Source organism: Galeopterus variegatus, unplaced genomic scaffold, assembly GCF_000696425.1.
Source record: "Galeopterus variegatus unplaced genomic scaffold, G_variegatus-3.0.2 Scaffold5952, whole genome shotgun sequence".
Taxonomy (NCBI): domain Eukaryota; kingdom Metazoa; phylum Chordata; class Mammalia; order Dermoptera; family Cynocephalidae; genus Galeopterus; species Galeopterus variegatus.
Genome location: NW_007732063.1, coordinates 62,110 through 85,232, shown reverse-complemented (window position 1 = coordinate 85,232; position 23,123 = coordinate 62,110). Strand labels below are relative to the sequence as shown.

General features: G+C 36.9%; 1 protein-coding gene across 1 annotated transcript in view; it reads left to right on the top strand.

The window, feature by feature from the left end:
• LOC103605642 (nuclear receptor subfamily 5 group A member 2) overlaps positions 1-23,123 on the top strand; it is a 67,139-nt gene that overhangs the window by 4,051 nt on the left and 39,965 nt on the right. The window contains exon 4 of the mRNA XM_008590265.1: positions 2,305-3,058. Coding sequence (XP_008588487.1) covers positions 2,305-3,058 — 754 coding nt within the window. The remainder of the gene's footprint in view (positions 1-2,304; positions 3,059-23,123) is intronic.

Below are 23,123 nucleotides of genomic sequence, written 5' to 3'. Positions count from 1 at the left end.
GGAATGAAGCTAGAAGGTAAGATAATCTAAGGACTACTGCCTATTAAAACTCTCCAAGGACGTGGACTTTTAAAACAACATTGTATTTATAATATGGCAACATTATTTTCCCAGTCTTTTAGCACTACTGACAGTAAAGTAAGATTTTTTTTATGTTTTGTCTGCTGAATTGTCTGAATCTCATTTAAACATGGTGAAAACTATCAGAAAGAAAACTTACATATAAGAGGGGTTCTCCCCCACCCCCCCTTTTTTTCCCACTGTCAAATCCATAGATGCATTTGACACTAAGAATGTCAGGTTAGATGAAAACAAGACTAAAGTGATTCAACTGAGAACAAATAAAATTAATTTGCAAAAATATAAAAAATAAAATGTCCTTTAAATTTTCAAATCAGGCTGCCCTAGTAAAAGTTTGATTTCAATCTTTTTTTAATAGATGTGCTTTTCATAACTATTACTATTAATTTCATGGTTCTTGAGCAAGAATTAAAGCATTTAATTGTAAAAAGGAATTTCTCATGTAAAATATCATTTTTGATAGTGTCAGAAAACACAGTTCTTTTTTTTAAGATGATGACTTGAGTCTGCAATATTGAAAAAAATATTTGAGGAGGAAACATGAAAATATAATGAACTATTGGTTTGACAGGAACAAGAGAGTAGTTCCTCAAAAGCCACACTACACTTCGTTGAAAGAGCAGAACCTATACTACAGTGTACAGATTTGCAGGCAATAATGTTACTATGTGACGGCAATAAATAATTTGTAGTTCAGGAACTATTATGGTGTATGGCGGTTTTCCAACCTCTGACCTACTGGCTTTCTATGGATTAAATATACTGCACATAAACTAATAACAAGGGATACACATCACTGATGGTGTTAGATACAAGAGTGTGTTTTACTTGGTCAGTGGGGCACAGGCTATTTTTATTTGGAGATTTTCTCTTATATGGAACTCATACTTGATAGAAATACTAAAAAATAAATAAATCCAAATAAATCTGCTGAATTGCTAACAGGTTTATTCCAAATAGCAGTAGTTACCTTGCTTATTAAGAAGAATGCTAAAGTCAGTACTGCTTATAAGAAGAGATCAAGAAAGGAAGTAATTGATGCTTGTTAATTTCCTTATCACTAATCACTTTATTATTTCCCAAATAACAAAATATTGTGGTAGATGCTTGCTACAATATGAGACTCAGAAGAAAAAATGTTAAAAAGCACATGTTGTGATTTCACATGATTTTTTTCCCAACAAAAGGAAAAAGGTTGTAGTTTTTTACTTTAAAAATTATGCTTTCTTAATTGTATGTAAGTCACTTGTGGTGCATACTCATACTTTCTTAACAGTGATTTGAAACAACTGAATTTTCAACAAATTATCATCCAGATGAAAAACACCTTATGATCTCGTGCAGTATTCTGGATACCTAGAATTCACAATAAATTTTTAACGTGATGCTAATCCTAAGATAAAAAGCTTAAAAACTATACCTCCAGCAATTTCAAATGTCACAAGCTGTCAGAGGTTGCTGGGTTTTGTCTAATTGCTATTGGCCACTATGGACTTGCAGAGAACTGATAACTAACTTATTAGACATGACCTCAGACTGCGTACACCATTGTAGAAGAAGATTCTCTTGACAGCGTTTGAAATGAATTAACTGTAGTTATGTACAATTCTGTTTAAATTAAAAGCAACTGCTGGTTATTTGATGAGAGCTCATCAAGTCCAGGTGAAAATGGTTTTCCAAGAAGAGCATGTATCCAACCCCTTTGCAACAAAGTAACCAAAATGTCTTGGAGAGAAGAAGATGTCCTAAGAGAAAAATATTCACAATTTAGTCCAGAAATAGATTATTTAATATTTTTTTCCTCAAAAAAACAACAAAAAAAGCAGTTTGGGTTTCCTTTAAGAATCACAACTTAACTGACATAATAGAAACAGATACTCTTAGTAGGGAAACTGATACTCTTTCTTAGCAGTATGTAATATCACCTATGTGTAGCAAAAAATATGAAATTTCTTTAGTTCACGAAAGGGTTAATATGTCCCTTTGTATCTAAAATATTTTTTTGATCATGAAACAAACACACTTGGAGGAAAGAATTCATAAATAAATAGGACATGGTTTTTTTGTAATCTTTGTGGGCAATTTTCATAAAAACAACTACACCCACACCATTTCTGGTTGATTTTCAATGTTTCTAAATATCTGGAGATCTAGAGAATGCTAATGATTTTGCATCTTATTTCTACCCTTCTTTCCTTTTTTTTTTTTTCCCTCCAACAAGAGGTACACGTGTATAGAAAACCAGAACTGCCAAATTGACAAAACCCAGAGAAAGCGTTGTCCTTATTGTCGATTTCAAAAATGTCTAAGTGTTGGAATGAAGCTAGAAGCGGTAAGGGCTGACCGGATGCGTGGAGGGAGGAATAAGTTTGGACCAATGTACAAGAGAGACAGGGCCCTGAAACAACAGAAAAAAGCCCTCATCCGAGCCAATGGACTTAAGCTAGAAGCCATGTCTCAGGTGATCCAAGCAATGCCCTCTGACCTGACCATCTCCTCTGCAATTCAGAACATCCATTCCGCCTCCAAAGGCCTACCTCTGAACCATGCTGCCTTGCCTCCTACAGACTATGACAGAAGTCCCTTTGTAACTTCCCCCATTAGCATGACAATGCCCCCTCATGGCAGCCTGCAAGGTTACCAAACATACGGCCACTTTCCTAGCCGGGCCATCAAATCCGAGTACCCAGACCCCTACACCAGCTCACCCGAGTCAATAATGGGCTATTCCTATATGGATAGTTACCAGACAAGCTCCCCAGCAAGCATTCCACATCTGATATTGGAACTTTTGAAGTGTGAGCCAGATGAGCCTCAAGTCCAGGCCAAAATCATGGCCTATTTGCAGCAAGAGCAGGCTAACCGAAGCAAGCACGAAAAGTTGAGCACATTTGGGCTTATGTGCAAAATGGCGGATCAAACCCTCTTCTCCATTGTCGAGTGGGCCAGGAGTAGCATCTTCTTCAGAGAACTGAAGGTATGCCATCACCTATTACAACTTACAGTGCCCCTTTCAAGAGAGAACTATGTTCCTAATAAGTCTATTCTTGGTGCTGAAAATACGTTTTCCTTACTTTTTTTCTTTGCATGATTTACAGAGTAGAAGTATTTTATGACCTTGACTTCAGGACTATTGTAGCTTAAATCGATGAGGCTTTTATTCTGTGTAGCTCTTAATTTGGGGGGATGGCATTTAACGTAAAATATAGGAAACTTGGGTTTTTTTCTGAATAGTAAAATCTTTATTTATTTCCTTTAACTCAAATGGTCAGTGGCTAAAAGAAATTTAATTCAATGTGAAACAGCACCTAATAATTTGTTTTTAAAAATTACCAAGTAAAGAGCAATATTACAATGGTGTCATTTTGAAGGTTTCTTTCAAAGGAAAAAATGCCAACTTTTAGTTGTGTTTAGACCCTAAAGAATGCAAATGGTACCTCTGGTTAGTTGTATGAAGTAGGTATTTACTACCTGTTTACCTTGACATTAGGTAGGTAAAGCCTTTGTTTTCAGAGCAGATTCCAATAGGATGTTTACTGTCACTGGACGGGGAATGGGCAGATGGTGAGAGCTAGGCCACTTGGCTTGGGTTTTAGTTCTCATGATTTATGTCTGTCATTGATTTTAATAGATTGGAACATTGTAAACACAGTATTTGTTTCTATAGGGATCTATGTTCAACTCCATAATTATTTTATTTCCTGAGACTTAAGACTGAGTTAATATGGGAAAGTTTCTTAGAAGTTTGGGATCTAAAAGTGGCTATCAAACCACATTTGGTAGTCAGTGGTTTCATTTCTGTTTTAAAAGTGAATCCTGGATTTAAATTTTTAATATATTCTGTTACAAAATCAATTTCTTCCTTTTGTTTTCATGGGGGGAGATGTGTCTACTCAGTATCTGTGGCCTCTGATTACCTAGGACAGTAGATTTTAAACTCTCTGAGAGAAGGAAAATACAAAGCAGACTTGTAATTTAAAGGGTTACTATCAAATCTGGTCTGTTAGATGGACCAGGGAATATGGAACATGTGTGCAAATGGAGAATAATGCTTTTCGTAGCAGTCTTCATTAAGTACTGTTATTTGTATATGGCAACAAAACGTTATCTGAACAGATCCGAGTAAGTTGGTAGAATACCACCAGCATGCTGTTAAGGCTGCTGACATATCCACCTCCTTATTCTCACATACTTTGTTGCTGCATTTAGAGATGGCTGAAGGTGGAGAGGTTAGGCTTCAGAGGGCAAGCAGAATGCATTGAGTTAGCATGGTCAGGCCAGATTTTTTTCTAAGTATGTAGTATATATAACCACACTATAATAATCAGAACATTTTTTTATTTAAAAAAAACCAAAAACAAAAAACACACTTTCCTGGTATTTTTACATTCACAACTGTGTCCTTAAGAAAACAAGGTAAAGTATTTGAAAATAATAATTTTAGATACAGCTGAAAGATTAGGTAATGTAAAATTGATGAAAACACAGCCTCAGCAGTCAAATGGACTTGACTTGAATTATATCTTCACCACTTAATAACTGTGTCTTCATAGGCAGGTTGTCAGTCTCTCTGAGCCTTAGTTTTCTTATCTGTAAAACTGTAAATGTGGTGTTTATGGAGGAGTATCGAGGCCATAACAGTACTTATATTGAAGAGGTTTTGCAGGGAAAAAACATGAGAATATGTAAGCTATGTAGCACCTAGTGCTGGGAGTCTGGTTTTAACTACATGCTCAATAAAATGCTCATTAAATTGTTATCGTTGTTTTATGAAAAGTGTGTAGAGTCTTTACATAATACTAAATCCTATATTGAGGAAAAAGCTGTGCAATTGTAGTCTCTTAGTTTAACATTGGGAAACAATATTACCACGTGTTATGGAGTAGTATAATTGTATTATAATTAACGGTCATTAATTAGTACTAATTAAGGACCTAAAATTTGCCAAGCAGTAAGTTGGGTGTAAGATGAATACAAAGTTGAATAAGAGAAATGTTTCCTGTCGGAGTTTGTGATAAGGTAGTTTCATAAATAATTATTTAAAAAAATAAGGACAGCTGATGAGAGTAAAGATATATTTTACAAATCCACAAGGAAAGAATTAATGTGTATTATTTACCTGTAAAAAAATAAAACGTTATGAAGAAAACATAGGTAGCCACAGGCGGGACTTCAGGAGTGCTGAGAAAATACTCTTTTCCCCCAAATTTCTTCTCTTTTCCTCTCCCTGCAGCTAAATTCTACAATGGAATTCTTTTATATGGCATGAGGGTAAATATTTGCCTAAAATGTAAATACCTTTGGGAACTGAGCATATTAAAGCATTGTCAACCATTTCATGCATTTATCAGTCTTTCATGGAAATATGCATTGAAAAAAGAAAGAGGAAATGTACAAATACTGGGGGCACCTACAGGGGTGAGAGGTGTCTCTGGGGGAGAAAGACAATCTTGACCCAGTTCACCTTTTGCCTTGGGCTTACAATGAACAGGAATGATTCGATTTAAGTGTTTTTCAGAGAATAAAAAGTAGAATTCAGAGCAACTTGAAGACAGTTTAACTAGAGAGTTGTAAGGTGACTGTTCACATTTGGAAGAATTTCTTTTTCTTTTGTTTATAAATTTACTTTGTCAGAAAACAGCAAGTTGTTTGAAGTCAGCATTAAGACATCTCCAGGGCTGTGCCTTCCAAAATTTTTAGCCGTGACCTGCAGTAGGAAATGTGTTTTACACTGGGGCATGGTGTACCAAACACATCTCACACGCACATACACACATGCATGCACACAGACGCACGGACACGTGACGCAAAAACGCATAGATACACAAACAACTGAACCAAAATTTTGCTAGATAGTACGTAACCTACATGCCAAGCACTCTGATATTTTCTATTCTATTCTTTAATCTAATTTATTTAATGTTTTAAAAAAATTCTGGTCATGACACACTAAATTGATTTCACAGTCCACCAATGAGGCACGACCTACAGTTCAAGAAACGTCTAGGAAAGGTTTTGTAGGCCATCCACTGGGCGTTGCCTACCAGCTACTGCTGAGTACTCTTCCTTAAAAAGGCCTCTTCTCCCTGGCATGGGCTCAAGACATCCCTGAAATCTACAGCCCAAGCCTCCATCCTATCTTTCTGCAAAAGCTGTGATTTTTAAAAATCACTTGGGAAGATGACTGTTCTACTTGAAGCACTTGTCTTTTTCTTGTTAACTTCACAGCAAATTAGCCATCAAGTGATATACTTATAGGGCAGATTGCTTATAACTCTACAACCCCAAGATGAAAAGTCACATATTTGCTCCAGGAGACTAACAATATAATAAGGCAGTTTTGCAAATGACCCCTTGTTCACTCTCCCAGGACAAGTTACACTTTACCATGTAGAAAGGAGAGAATACAGATTCCATTTGCTTACCACTCAAGGGAACAGAAGGGCTAGAGGAAATGTGATGGTTTGTTTTGCTTTCCTACACATATTTACAAGCTCCAGGAGACTAACAATATAATAAGGCAGTTTTGCAAATGACCCCTTGTTCACTCTCCCAAGACAAGTTACACTTTACCATGTAGAAAGGAGAGAATACAGATTCCATTTGCTTACCAGTCAAGGGAACAGAAGGGCTAGAGGAAATGTGATGGTTTGTTTTGCTTTCCTACACATATTTACAAGGTTCAAAAAAGGCATTCTGGTTTTCATTCGAAATATTGGAATGAGGAAGAGGAAATTACAACTCCCAAACTTGCAGCTTGTGAAGCACACGGTGGGGGTGGGGGGAGAAGCAATAGTGTACTTATAGAAACCATGGAATTTCAGAGCTGGAAGAGAAAAGGGCTAGAGAACATGTGTAAGTGAGCTGTTTTGGTTTTTTTACACACCTGTAAGGGACAGTTCTGGTCTCCATCCAAAATAGTGGCATGAGAAAGATGAAATTGATACTCTGAAACTTGTGGCTTTTGAAACAGCATTGGTGCATCAAAACATACTCATGGCCTAGAAACCACAGGGGTTTCAGAGCTAGAAGAGATGGTGGATCTAGACCGTTTGATTCCAATTCCTCTTTTTACATATGGAAAACCTGAGGCAGGAGAGGGACTATGACTTGGGCTAGATTATATGGCTACTGAATAACTGAACTGAGACTGGCAGATTCAGGTTCAAAGAAGCAGTCCTAGGCAACCCCCCTCCCCATCCCCCAATGCACACATACAAATAGACAGTGTAACCTTTGACTCCAAAAACACAGGCCCTTGCCAGTGAAGCTAAAGCAAATCTCTAGGTTATCAGAAGTCCATCACTACCATCCAATTACTAAATCACTAATAATCAGTGAGACAGATTTTCTCTGAGCTCAGGCAACCCCTTGGGAGTGAATGACTCACTTAGAAAGCTACAATAATTCTTTCGGGCCACTGGGGTATCATTCAGTATGGTGGATCTACCAGCTAGCACTTCTGGCCTTGAAAGAGTTTCCAAAGCATTTGAGTGCCTTACCCTCTGCGCATAGTTTACTGTCCAGGAGAATCTGATTCAGTGACGATATAGGGGTTGCACTTGGTAGTTAAAATGATTATGTCCTGTGCTCTCCTTCACGCTGGGCATGTTCAGCCTGGGTTCCTTTTTATGTTTAGGAAGATAGGTGGAAAGAGAATGTATGATTATAACCAGGTGACAGATGAGCCACTAATTATAAAATGTTCTGACATAATATCTTCAATGTACCTTCTCATCTTTAAACCAAATTTGTCTTAAAATGGCCTATCCTCTTGACTTTTTCCTTATGTTTTTGGAAATTAAGAGTGAATTCAAGACTTGCCCATTCTGCTGAAAGAGCTGTCCTTGTGAGTCGAGAAGATTGTACTTTTTCTTTCAGTTATTTTTTCTCACCTGTGTCTTGACTATCTCACGAACACAAGATCAGTGAGAAAATAATTCCTACTTTGTAAAACAACTACTGAATCTGGAGGATCTATTTGATCTTCTAATCAGACCAGATGTCTTAAGAGGATTCTGGGAACGGATATATAAGACCTTCCCTTTAGTGAGTGATTCTAATACATGTAGGAATAAAAAAAAGTCTAAATTAATCCGGACTGAAATTCATAACTAGCTTTTCTGTGAAAAATAGGTCTCAGAGACTCAGGGAGTTTGTGCCAAAGGAATTCAGCCACGCCAAAGACATTTTCTTGTTTTTTTCTTTTGAAAAAGAAGCAATTCATTCCAAGAATAACACACAATTATTTAAGAAAGGGAATGCTATTGTCTGCGTGCATGTGTCCCTTCAAAATGCATATATTGAAATCCTTACCCCCAAAGTGATAGAATTAGGAGGTGGGGCCTTTGGAAAGTGATTAGGTCATGGGGATGAAGTCTTCCTGAATGGGATTAGTGCCCTTATAAAAGAGGCTGGAGAGAGAACAGATTCTCTGAGTTCCTTCATGTGTATGTATGGATGGATGTGTAAATGTGTGTATGTGTGTATAGATTTTATGCTAAAGCTCATAAATGTGCATGTATATATACATAACATACTTATGCATAAAGAAACTATTTACTAATATGTTGGTATGTATTAGTGGCCATATAAACAATGTCTGGACAGCAGTTGTTCGTAGTTGCAATAACAGTTTTTGAGTGTAGTTTTCTGTAAAGTGAGGGGGCAAAGGCCAGGGGCAAACTTTCCTTTTTCTCTGGGTCCATTACAGAAGGTATCTGGGCAGAGTTTTATTTATGTTTAACATTCTAGATCCTTTTTCCCTAGCTATCATTCACCTAGTTCATCTTTCCCAACCAATCTAGGTCTATAATCTGAGACTTTATTGGATCTGCCCCAATTTTAAGCTATATTCTTTAGTAAACTTACTTAGCTCTTCATTTCTATGGAGGAGACAGAGAGAGAGAGCAGCTTGCACAGGGTCTTCCCACATTCGCCTGCCATGCGGCTGTCCTTTGTCTTTGCCTGAGAGTTGGCATTGAGAATCGTAAGTCCAGCCACAGCATTCCTGCCTGCTCACGTGGTGTCCCACAGTCACAGCCGGACACTTTACTTACCTTTGTTTTCATTTTTGTGGGTGTGAAGTGCCTAATTTTCCAATGAAAATTTGATCTGAAGGCAAATTAAACCATAGATTGGCAGTTCTCTTACTCATCAAAATGATATCAGAATAAAATAAACCTACCCTACGTAGGTGTACGAGGAAATGAGAAAACTGGTTTTTCTCCCCCTGGAGGTGGACATGAAAGTTTTCTAATATCTGTGAATTTGGAGAGAACGTTGGAATCAGCAGGTTTGACTTAAAGATCTCTCAGTTCTCTTCAGGTGTTAAACATCTGCTTCTGTGATTTTTTTTCCAAGCAAACCTTCAATAGAAGCTTCTGGTCTGGCTGATAGTGTTGAGAATTTATATTATTCTAGCCTTACTTGCATATATATATATATATAAACTGCATATATGTCTATCTATTATAGATTAAACAAGCCATTACCTTAGCTTTCTTCTTTCTCACTATTCATCGGATGAACCCAGTCAATACCTGTTTGTGGTATGGCTAGTTCACTGGTGGGCAGCTGATCGTGCCCACCTGACCATGGAGATGTGTATTCTTCACCTTCTATGTTCTTAACAGGGAAGTCTTCAGAGTACATCAGATACCCTGAAACTGCCATGCACTAGTTACTTCTTTCTATTAAGGTATAATTTACCTTCCCTAAAATTTATTCCTTTTGGTGTACAAATATAGAACAGTTCTATCACCTCCCAAAATTCTCTTGTGCCCCTTGGTATAAACTCATCTCCCCACCCCAGCCCCTGTTAATTCTGACCAGTTTTTGTCCTTAGAGTTTTTAATTACTTTTAAAGAGAGTAAAATGTGCTTTAATCAGTGAGTATCCATTTGCAAACTGTAGACTCAGCTCAGACTTCCTCACTTCCTGAAGCTTGGTTTCAGCATGGCCGAGCACTTGCAGTTTCCATGTGAGCATATTCTCCATGGGAAGCTGGTATATTTGGTAAGAGTGTTAGCTGTGATGATCATAGCTTCACGCTGGATTTGCTTGTTCACACAGCCGATGAGCTTCCTGTTTCTATTCATCTATTTGTTATCTACTAGAATCATGGGGAGATGATGAGAATAGCCAGCCACACCCAAGAAATCCATGTTTAACTAGCTCGGCCGCTGTCAGGTGTCTTAATATGTATGAATGATAACAATAGGGGGAAAATCAGCATTTTCCTTGTTCTGCTCAAGGTGAAGCAGAAGTAATTTTTACGGGGTGCCCACTAAGTGCCTGCTGTAATGCTGGGTGCTTTCAGGTTATTTTCTGGTTGGATTCTTAGGTCAGCCTTGTGAAATGAGCACAGTATGTGGTGTCCTTCTGGTCAGACCATTACTGTTATATAGCAGGTTATTTCTAGACAACACGTCCATCCATCCCACCTCATGCTTAGGGCTGTATTGGTCAGTAGGGACATCAAGTTAATTGATTAATACAAGTTTGCCTGATTTTTTTTTTTTTTTTGGTGGTTACCTGGTACAGAGATCTGAAACTTTGCTAGCTTGATTTCAACTAACCAATCCTTTTAGTCGAGCAGTTTGTTACTACAAGTAAAATTAACCAAGGCAATTGAATCGGTTTGAGGGGTGGGGAAAGGACTGGAATGAGAGAGGATGGGGAAGAAACAAAGGCATGGGGTGTGGGGGAGGGATACCTTAGGGTCACCTTAACAGGTAAGGGTTTAGAGGAGATTCAAGGCCAGCAGAAAATACTTGCATTTCCCCTTGAGTATAGAGTTTGAACAATAGATGATAATAATAATAGCTACCATTTATTGAGCTATGAGTAAGGCAGTTAAGTGTTTTATATGTGTTAGCTCGTTCGGTACTAACTGATCTCTGTGCAATAGGCATTATTTTTACCATTGTGCAAATAAGGCTGCTTGACCCAAGTCACATGGCTAATATGTGATAATGCTACTATCAGAACAAAAAGTATATGGAAGTCCTTTGTAAAGTGTAAAGTACTTCATAATTGTTACCATTATCACTGTGCCCATACATGCACCATTTTCTATAAGATCTCTAAGGACCTCTGTTACCTTTCACTGCATAGTGCAGTTTTTCATAACTTGACCCAAGGATATGTAAAGTTATTTCTATTGTTTTAATTAGAGGAAGACATTGCAGGAAACTGTAGAGAACAGTTCAGTAAGTCCTCAGAACAGGAACAGAGGCTTGCCATTGGCTGCAGAGCCTAAGCCTTAGTTTGTAAAATCAGGCTATAAGTGGAGGTGGCACAGAATGGGGCAGTCAGGTAGCAAGTCACAGTGCATCCTCCCCAACTCGTGAATACCTGGGTGGGCTTTCCCTACCCCCTCCACCCTCCCAGTGCCCAGCAGCACTTCCTACTGAATAATCAAGAGAAGCAGTTTGGTCAGCTCATCTGCTTACAAATAGTTACATGCCTGTTTGCTGAGAATAATTAGGGTCCCTGCTTACTCCAATACTCGTTCTCGCCCAGCAGGGCACACAGATTGCTCACAGATCTTATGGAAAGTCTGCCAGTGTTAGTTCCTAAGTGCTGGGGAGGCACAGCTCCCTGAGTCCGAGCCCCCCCAGTTCCCTGTCTGCACATAGTAGCCACTGTCATGCAAAATCAGGTAACAGGTTAAAAAAACACAAAATGTGACTCCTGTGACACCCCCTCACATACTTGGGAAGGACTTTGCCCTCTGCACCTCTGAGGTAAAATAGATCTTTTTATTTTCCGGAATAAGTAAAGAATGACTTTGCTCTGACTTACTCTTCTACAACTTGAGAAGTAGATCATACAAATCTTTCAGAGGTCAACATCCACTTGCAGAAGGGCTGCATGGAAATTGGGCATTTAAACTGTTCTTCACATTAAAGACATCATCAGTCTCTAACTCAAGAAAACCACCCACAGTCAGGAACGACGACTTAACAGTGGCATTTCCCATTGGAGGTAGCAGGTCAGCCTCGATGGGCAAGAGCGAGAGAGAATACTGAGGCGTAGGAGGGTGAGTGTGCATGGGTCCCGCGTAACTCCTACAGAGGCACTTGTTTCCAAATAGTTGTACGGGTTTCTGTGCATGACAAGGCAGTTTCTCAGTCTCTTAGCTACATCTCCACAGTCCCACAAATGGTCACTGATGTTTTCCTCACTTTTAACTTTCTCTTTGGAAATCATTTTCAAATGCCATGTTTTGGACCTACCAGGACCAATTCTATGAATTCTTCACATATGGTGTACTCTGAAGGAATAGCCAGAAACTTTGAGGAGAAAAATTAGAAGCCTAAAGCACACAGGGCTTATTAAGCACTGCTAACATTCGTTTCCTAAGAAAACTAAAGAAAACTCCGTTGTCTTAAATATTTAGAAATGTCACTTGGGTTGCACAACATTCAGGATTAACTTTACAACCAAACTTGATCCAACCTCTAATTCTGTAGGAATGTTTTTCTTTACCTGACAGATGGAATAATTGGCCAATGGGTCTAAAGTCTGTCCTTTATTGTGCAATAAGAACATTGCAAAGGCGGAATGTCACCTCGACTGGTGCCTTGACAGCCCTGGTCTCTGTGTTTCATTTTGGGAGCGTGGATGTAACTGGCCTATCATCAGGGGTTCAGTAGTGTTGGTTTTTGAAGTCTACAGCAGGACCACCGCCTATGAATTGACTATCACATTTCTAAATGCCCTGTTTACAGAATGAATGTTTTACCTGAGAGAGCAGTATATTATTTCATTTAAATTAAAAACATATTTTGATGGCAATGAAACACAGTAGACACTGGATACATGTTGAATTAATGTACTTAAGATGTAAAGAAGGGATATAAACTCCTCAGTGGTAAAGGTAATACATATACATTGTGTTTTTACTTTTAAGCAACATTAAGTAAATATTCTCAGTAATCTGAAAATTCCCAGAATGATGTTTTAAATGACTTCCTAATTAGCATTCCTGTCTGTATTCGGGCACACACATTCATTTGCTGCAAAATAATTACATGCATGCACTTTTTGGGGGTCTCAAATAATTCTCCCTGGCAGATCTATGTGTGTGTGTGTGTGTGTGTGTGTGTGTGTGTGTGTGTGTGTGTGTGTGTGTGTGTGTGTGTGTGTATCATAGGGTTTTGAGTGCATGTCCTGTTTTCAGATGTGTTCTCTGAAATGTTGGCTAATTCTAAGTCCCATTGTATTTTGACCACTGTATCCTGTTGACCCTGAAATCACTTTAAACCCTCTTTGCCACACACATCTTATTATCACACTCATGCTTTTTTGATCTAAAGTTGAGATGAATAAGATGCTTTACTTATTACCTAATTTTTTAAAAAACTTAATGAAAATTACATTTCTCTTTGTAAAATAATGATATAGATTAGTGTTTGTCCAGAAGTGTTGGCAACAGAATTCTTCAAAAGTTTTCCTTCGGGTGATGAAAAGCTGTTATATTATTTTGACTAGCTAATCAAATGTAATTGGGTAGCTTGAAGTGCCTTAGATTTTCCTTGTACAGTTATCAAAGCAGGAAATGTAACTCGTGGAACTGATGAAAGGACTCTCTCACGGTATTCTTTCAATTATAGATCTTACAGAGCAAATAAAAGAACAGCTCTGCTGCTAAAAACTCAGAGGTTTGAAATGCCCCTTAATGTTAACTGCTGTATTAGCTAGTTAACACATTATTACATACTTTAATTGATTCTTGCTCCAGCTTTGGAGGAAAAAAAAAAAAAGGACCTGTTTGGCACATGAATTAAGCGGGGGTGAGAATGTTGAACACAATTTATTGTTGTTTAAACTAGGTTCAAATCATATCGGATATTTGCAGTGAAAACATTCATCCTGGTTCATGTTTGTGAGGAATAACACGCTTTAAAAGCATTAATATTTGCACTCATGTGTTGTGATTTGTGGTTATAAATGTTACCAAAGGAGTTTTATTTGACCATTGGGAATTACTTTTATGGTTTTATCAATGAAATGTTGCAATCCAAAACATAACTTCATTCCAGTCATATATTTGGAATGGTCCAACTGAGGTTTTAGCTTTTGAAAAGGATCAAAACGCATTATTATGTCTGTATTTTGCTGAGATATAGCATTTTTTTTTTCACATTCTCAATGCCACCCCTAAGACATTTCTTCCGTAAATGAGTAGTTACGACCTAGGATTAGGTCAGATTCAGGTTTTATTAATGTATTAATTTATTTATTCACTCACTCATTTGTGAAACATTTGTTGAACTCCTACTGTGTGTCAATCCCTATGCTAAACTGCCAGAGATAAAGACAAAAGCAATATTCTCCCAGAAGTTACACAGACAATGACACCACAGGTGCCTCTTAATGGGGTGGGATAGTAGCCTGGTGAAAGAAAAGGGATCTAAACAAAGGGCATGCATAATTTATCAATCAATCTAGCACACTTCTGAGAGAAAGAAGAGGTTATTTATAATCATGCCAAGACAATGATTATAAACTGGGCCTGTACCAGGAAAATGGGGACATATGATCATCAGGGGTGGAAAGCAGACTTCTCACTGCATGTCTTTTTGTATGTTCTGATTTTTTTCACTATATGAACATATTCAAATATATAAATAAAAATAAGAACATACATTTTAATAAAGAATCACCTAAATATTCATACATGTAGTAAACATTGAAAACTGAAAAAATTATTAGAATAATTATTGGAATATCCTCACAACGGAACCTAAAGTGGATATTTAAAGAATTAGGTATGTTCTTTCTGTGAACACCGCCAAAACTATAAAACTAAATAGCTACACTTCTGAAGCCAACCTTTTCTCACCAACTCCACCACCATTTTCACCTGTATTATGGTCTCCTGCCCTACTTCTCTCAATGCTCCTTCTAAATGATTTGTTAAAAATTAATACAAAAAAGGAGACTGCACTAGGAGGCATCTACAGAAGGAAAAAAAGTAGAGGTTGAAATTTGAGCTTTTCCTGTCTCAACTCTGAATGACTTCAGTACATGCCTTCATTCACAATTCTATTTGAAGCTACAAAAAAATAATCATACGGGGCTAGCCAGTTAGCTCACTTGGGAGAGCATGGTGCTGATAATATCAAGGTCAAGGGTTTGGATCCCTGTATAGGCAAACAGTCAAAAAAAAAAAAAAATCATGTGAATTTTGTCTAATTAGAGAGAGTTGGACCTAGCTAATGTAATTTGGATTTAAGTAGCCAGAAAATCAGCACAGCTAAATTAGAGGCCTCAGTCCTCCAATCTCCATGTTAAGCTTCTGCCAGACATTCAGGTATTGGTCAACAATTATCACTTGTCAGTTTTCACATTGCTGAGTGTAAGGTTCTACTCTCCAAAGATGAGCTGCTCAACAAGATCTGGCTGAGGTGAGGAGTACTGTCTCTTTTTCTTCTGCCCACACATTTCCCATGAGGACTGAAGGAGTTCAGGAAATGCCACCCCAAAATATGATGCTTTGGTAGGCTGATTACTTTGAACTAAGGGCACTTGGGTAAGAGTAGATGCAGGCAGAGGCTTTCTCTGAATTTACCTCATCTTCCTAAAGAGCTCAGGGAAATAATGTCTGAGAACATTTGATGCTTGCCACAAGTGACTTTTCTGGTTCTAAGATTGGCTCTGAGTGGAAGGGAGCAGGGGACATTGGACCCCTTGTTTTAAAAATGTGAAATGTTGCCTTTCAGAAAGTATTTTTCTTACTTTAGTATGAATCCTATAGAAGAAGAATTTGACCCAAAGTTTGCATCAGTGTCTTGACATAGATCCAGTTTGCTTTCCTCCGTAGACCTTATTTATGAGGGTAGAACGGCTGTATTTTAAATATTCTGTCAATCCTTTAATCATCTTTGTTGCTTTTTTAAAGAACTCTTTCAACTTTCTTTCCTGTAGTAGCATAAGATATCCAGGCTAGAATCTTTCCAAGGCTTCTCTTCCCGAGGGCAGAACAGTGGGTGGTATTTGGATTGTAAAACAAATCCAGGGATTTATCTACAAAATTATAGATGAGCATAAATATGTCATACATATCAGAATCAATAACCCTACTAATAGCAATGAATGTTTTATCTATTATAATTCTGAAGTCTCCCATTATTCCAACAGGACTTGGTTTCCCACTCCTTAGTACCTTACTTAATTTACTTCTAGGCATTTGGGGAAAAAAACCCAGAAAACACTGATGTTATTTTATCTAATATCTTTGCAGTTAAAAAAGCTTCTTGCCAGTTCATTTATTAGCCCAAGTCAGTAGTCTCTTGCAGCGGAAGTTGATCCCAGCTTTGTGGACCCTGAAGTCTATACAATTTAGGAAGCTCTCAGTGAAAAAGAATGCAGAAATATCTTTCTTTTGCATGTTTTACAAAAGCATTAGACCTTGTGTGTATACATTGCTTGGGTCCCTCGATGAGCCTTGAAAGTGAAGATTTCTGACGATTAAGCTTATTGGTTTAAGGTAAATTTGCTCCGATTTGCCGTTCTGCTAAGGTATTTCTTATGTAAAGCATCATTTGAGCTAGGAGGAAATGGGAATAAAGATATAACTCTACAGAGATAGTCATATTTTAAAATTTGATCTAATAGGATTTAAGTCTAAACTACCCAAATTGACTGAAATAGATATTAACCCCAAACACCTTTACTGAGTTTTTCTTCCTAAAAATAATTTCTCATCGGCTTCGCGACTATCAAGATAGCCATGCCTGTAGACTAAAGAATGAATTTTTCCTTGAGCTATGCTCAACGTTAACAGCATCATTAGACACTCTCAGGCTATTCAGCCTTAACCATTTCACCTTCTGCTTGCCTCACCCAGACTGGCTGATGCCAGGTACTCTCCTTACCCTAAGACATTCCTAATATGTGCATCAAACAAGTTTCGATATACACAACTTTTTTATTTTTGCTGCTTTATTTCAGTTTTGATGAAGTATTCATAAAGAATTTATACTCTATAATAGAAATAGTATTACCCTGTAGATACAGGTGTCAGTGATCTCATGAGAAAAATGTGGGATGTGCTGTAGTAAGATTACGAATCATGTTATAAAGGTTTTGGGGGTCGTAATACTGCAGAAATTCAAATCACACAATAAACTATTAAATAATCTCATATTTTCTGTTTGATTTTATTTATACAGGCTTTTCTTCCACATCTAAGTAAAAAGATTAGAATTCTTAAGTGACTAATAAAGAGGAACATTGAAAAACATAATCTCTAATTATGTGTCAATACCCTATATGTGTCCTTGTGTAAGTAGTTAACTCTAAGATGAACTCGAGTTGGCTTTAAAATGGAATTTAGAGAATATTTTGATGAAGAGCTTTCTCTTCAGAGCTCAAACTTCAACATAAATCAAGAAGTCTTTGAGAAAGTTAAAAAAAAAATCGTTATTCACTTTTTAAATTCCCAGAAAAATAAAGTAAATTTCTCAAGTTCTTTTGATCTGTGAGCTAGTATAACTGACATGAATTGTACAGGGGACCAAGGGAGTGGTTTTGCATACAGTTCGCTTTAGGTAATTTTTCACAGTTTCACACTTTACCTTGCTGTTCATGATAAGTCATCAATATATGTTAATTGAGTAAATGGATAGCAGAGCCCTTTTGTGCATTTGCTGTGGGCTTGGGCTTTTTTATGATGTGATTTGAGGAGTAATTAAGGTAAAGAGAGAACGCAGCCTAGCAAATTCTATGAGCCGGTCATATTTTGGAGTCCAGAATATATCCCTTAGTGATTCATCATATATCTTTTAAATAAAATCATCAATCAGGAGGTTTCACCAACTGTTCCTGCGTAATAACATTTAATCAAAAATCTGTTCAAAAAATCAGCCGAGTGTATAAACAAGCGTGAATAAGAGCGGATCTAAGTTGCTGGCTTTTGCTCTGTGAGAAGGTGCCACACCCGATTGTGCAGGTACATGAGCAGTTATGATGCATAGCAGAGTGTCAGGCCGTGTGCACAGGCTCTCAAGTACATGGAGAGTTCTGGAAAGATCTGTAGGGAACAGTAGAAACATGTTGGCATACTTTGTTAGAGAGTAAAAATGAGTTCACCTTTTGAAACGAGAACAAAACTACCTGCCTTTCCAGATACCTGCCCTTTCATGAGATGAACTTTTCTGAGCAATTGACTTGTTTGGTTTGGAATTATTTACCCAGATGGCCAACTAGTGAGAAATTGACATAGTCAAATCATTTGTAGAACTATTTTGATTAATGTTCTTTGATTTCTAAATCAAATATACAGGACGAAATACTTTTCAGAGAGGGGAACTACTATCCACAAAATATTATTTCATGTGATTTTGCTGTAGGTTTTTCCACAGCTTTGAGACCTACTCTACTTCACTTCAGGAGGTAGGGGGGGAAAAAGAATATATCAATGATTAGCTTAGATCTGAAAGCACTTTTCTGCACAGATGTAATGTTTTACAATGTTTTCTGAGCTGAGGAATATTTATTTAGCTTTAACTTTATCAAAACAAAACATTAAGTAAAAACACATTGAAATGGCCCTTAAAACAACAACGGTGCCCAAAATCTATTGTTCCATTCCGTTTGAGTGTAGGGCAAATCCAGTAGTTAAATTATCCCATATTGAGAATTGGTGAATAAATGTTTACATAATTGCTCCCACTTTTGCTGAATCTCTCAGTTCGATCAGTTTTAGAGCAGAGGAGTAAAAAATATTTTTATTAAAAGAGAGCTTTTGAGATTGAATGCTCTAATTAACAGCTGATTATTTTTTTTAAATAGACTCTTTTAGATAAAAACCCTAATTGTCTCTGTTCTAGTGGATTTTGAAGTTGTGATGAAAAGCAGAGCTGATATTCAGAAAGACCACAGGAGCCAGCACCACCTGTGTTACTCAGCCTTTCCCTACACAGAGACAGCAAATCATAATATTTAGCAGGTATTTTTTTCTAAAGAGAAGATCTTAAAAATTGTTCAGTTTTAAACTACATGCACACACCCCACCTTGAGTTTGACTTTGTGATGAAAACAGTCTATACTGTGTAATAAAGGGCACGATGGATATGGGACAGTGGTTCAGATCAACAGAATATGCATTTTTGTTGACTTAGATGTGGTGAGGAAATTGATGCATGCTTGATATGACTGTTTTCACAAAAATCAAGCAAATCAAGTAAATCTGGCAAAAATTGATTTTTCAGGTTTTGGGTGCTTCTCATAGCAGGAAAAACCCCATCAGTTTCAAAGGGAATTCCTAGGTGGCACCATTTTTAAGACCCTGTATTTCAGCAAGCAATTTTTTGTGGGGCAGAGGAAGAATTTTTTAATATTATGTTTTCTAACCATTTTATATAGCAATCAGATGTATTTTACAGTGATAGTCTGTTGATTAATAAATACGTGGCAGGTTGGCTATAATAGCAATTTTGCTTCACTATCTAAGAAAAAATTGGAGTGATTTGAGAATGCATGATTTACCAAATAAAGTGGGACTCTTTTAATCAAAACACCTGAAGGTCAAATAATAAGATTTCATTTAAAATTTGGAAAGAAAACACAGTTGTATACCCCTCCCCCCATTGAAATCTGTTTTTAGTTAATACAGAAATGGGAGTAAAATATTTTATTGAGTCTAAATATAGGCTTTCATATATTAAAAGAAAAGCTATTTACAACTGATTTGTTACTAAATAAAATCTTGGATGAACATTTTTAATTACTAAAAAGGTAAGGTAACAATAAACACAGGAAATATAAATGAATAAAGTGTTCACAGAGTCATGCTGCTTTCAGGACTATAAATAGCCCCCACAGCTCTGCCACTATTATTAGCAAGTAGGAACAAAAGAAGACATCCAGAAATAGAAAGGGGAAGAGCATCTCCATGAGCCTTGTATTCCATGGCATAGGAAATGTTTCTAGCAAGCTCATGAATTTAGGGGGTTAATTGATTTTTAAAAAGGACATTTCCATGCTGTCAGTTTGCCAAGGAAATTCTTTTGCTGGCATGTTTGTAAAATTGGCAGGCTGATGTTTCCTCTGAGTAACACAAGGTGTGATGAAGAATTTTATCTTTGCTTCCTTAAGAAAATCAGCACTGATTGCTGGCCTTTTTGTTAACTTATTTGGTTATTATCAGAATACCTCTGCAGAGGATTGGTTAATGCAGGGGAAGCTGGACAAAGTAGCACATAGTGAATAGCCCTGGACCAAGACTCAGGTCTCAGTTTCACCCAAACCACTAATGAGCTCTGTGACTTTGGTCAAAGCATATGTGCGTGTGTGTGTCTGTCTGTCTGTCTGCACCAGTTTCCCAGTTAATTAATGTGGCAAACATATATGGAGCTCCACTCAGGTCTCAGTTTCACCCAAACCACTAATGAGCTCTGTGACTTTGGTCAAAGCATATGTCCGTGTGTGTGTCTGTCTGTCTGTCTGCACCAGTTTCCCAGTTAATTAATGTGGCAAACATATATGGAGCTCCCCAATGTGCCAGGCACAATGCTAAGTAGTAGGGATATAAGGTAAATTAAAATACCTAGTCCTTGCTCACTAGCCACCCCCAGCTGGGGAGACAGACTTGTGTACACATAATTAGAATTTACAAAGGATGTCTAAGAGATGACATGTATTGTAAAAAAACAAGGCAGAGCTACTCGTCTTTGGAGGGGGGTGGGCACTGGGGAAAACTTTGCAGAGATGGTGCCGTTGAATCAACTCAATCACGAATTCCTCGTATATAAAAAGGGATGAAAATTGCTACACTTCTCTTAAAAGAGGCTTGCAAAGAGCCAGTGATGTGATAAAAGTACACTGAAAAGCATAAAAGACAATATAAACATAGGCTATTGTCCCATATAACACACATAACAAATTTCAATTTTTTCTTATTTTTTTATAACAAAAGGATTGACATGCATGAATATTACAAATATATTTCTAATTTTTGACTGCATATTTATTAATTTTCTTTTTTGATAACTAATTATGGGTGCATTTATTTGAGAATATAAGATTATAAGACTGTAGTTAAAAATGAGAGAAATACAAATCTCAAGTACTTTTTTTTTTTTAATCAGTATGGGCTGGACTCAAATGAGCAAAAAAATAACTTCTACAAATATATTTTCCCATAAGTAGTAATGATAGACTGAATGATTATTTTTTAAATAGTTATGTTTTTAGCAGTTTCAGCATGTGAAATTGTGAAGATGGAGTAATAATTGGATGTTTTCTGAAAACACATGTTACTTATTCATAAACTGTATGTATTCTGGTGAAAGATCATATTCTAGGCAAAATATGTACAGTGTAAGAATTATATATCTCCAGTAGAAATTTATTATTGCCCTATCTTCAGTCATACAGCTCTGTGATTATTTAATTTAGTGATCTATTCAACATATATATTTTTTGAGTGCCTATTATGTGTGATACCAAATGAGGTAAACAATATCTTATGGAATATATTTCAATAGGTCTTTTTAGAATGAAACACTTAAAAAATATATGCAAATCAGACATTAATTGTATATCCCACTCCACATTTTCTTTAATGATCCCATTTTTAATCACCGAAAAGAGGAAAGCCTCTCTGCAGCAATATTCAAATTAATCTGGAGCATGCAAATCGTTTGAGCACATGTTGATTTAGAATAACTATTGTGAATAACTTTCACTTCCTTTACTGCTTTTCTTAAAACTAAAGGCCACACCGAGAAAAGGTGTAAAACAGTAGAAGTCTGTTCTGTGCACTTGAGTGGGTATTGATAGACTAACCATTACTCTTACAGAGCAGGTTCAACTCCCAAGGCAGAGTGCCATGTCTGGGTCCTGTCCCCACCCCCCTGTGTATGCCATTCATGTTGGCTTTTCTCCCTGCAGCTCTTTGCCCTTGTCCTTTTCACACTGTGCCCTGAGATGAGGATATTTTAGTCAGAACTCTTTATAAGCCTCATGTTGCCAGGTTTTCAGAAAATGTAGGCATGGTAGTGTGAATTTAGAAAAAATAAAAGTGTATATAAAAGCTCTTCTGGTTTCATCTGATTTTTTTTGTTAAGAAACAATAGTGTTTATTTATCATGTTTGGCTTAGAATTTCTTTGGGATTCCGTTCTCTCAGTTTCAACCAGAAACTGTGCTCAATAACATCTTTACAAAACAAAATAGTTTTCAGTTGAGGGTGGGTGAGGAAGTTATATGAAGATTGAGTGGGAACCTCACCCCAAGGACATAATAGACAAGAAACAATTTTTTTCCTCCCCTTTCTTCAGAAGTAGTCTTCCGCATGGTTTAATGTGCTAACATAACTCCACTTGCAATATTTCAAAAGATACAGAACTTCCCAGCATGATGATAAAGTTTTCCTGTGTTCCAATAATAAAACCTCAACGTACCAGTGATTTCCAGTTCCTTTGTGTCTCAGCAACTTGTGAAGACCAGCTAACTCCTAAGGACCTAGCCTGCAGTATCAGTGTGGGAGTCGGAAACAGATGTTCATGGGACAATGCCATTTGTTGTCACTGTCGATACTATGTGGCAACTTTCCCAAATGAAATTGTTTGTGGATGGAAAAGAATGTAAGCAGAGTGATTCATGCCCTCTTTTTTTTTGGCTGCAGGCTAACCATATTTTATTTGTTTTAAATCACAGAGTATTAGTGTATTTAAAATTTTAGGATAACTTACTATGAGAGTATCTTCCATTTTTTGTAAAAGGAGTGACTATTTTAGGTGGCTTACTGAAAATATTAAATGCCTTACTTTTATGTGAGAATTCTGAGAGCAACTGACAAATTTTTTCAGATTTTGTATTTTTGCTATCGGGCAGGTACGTAGTTTCCACTTATATGAATAGAATGCCTCGCTTAGCATTTATTAAAAAAAATTTGGAAGTATAGAGACTTCAAAATAATCAAACATTAAGTAGAAAAATATTTACTGGTAATAGTAAATATTGCACTAATTTATATTTACTGTAAGAGATAATGGATTCCCCTGTGAGTTAAGTATTAATTAT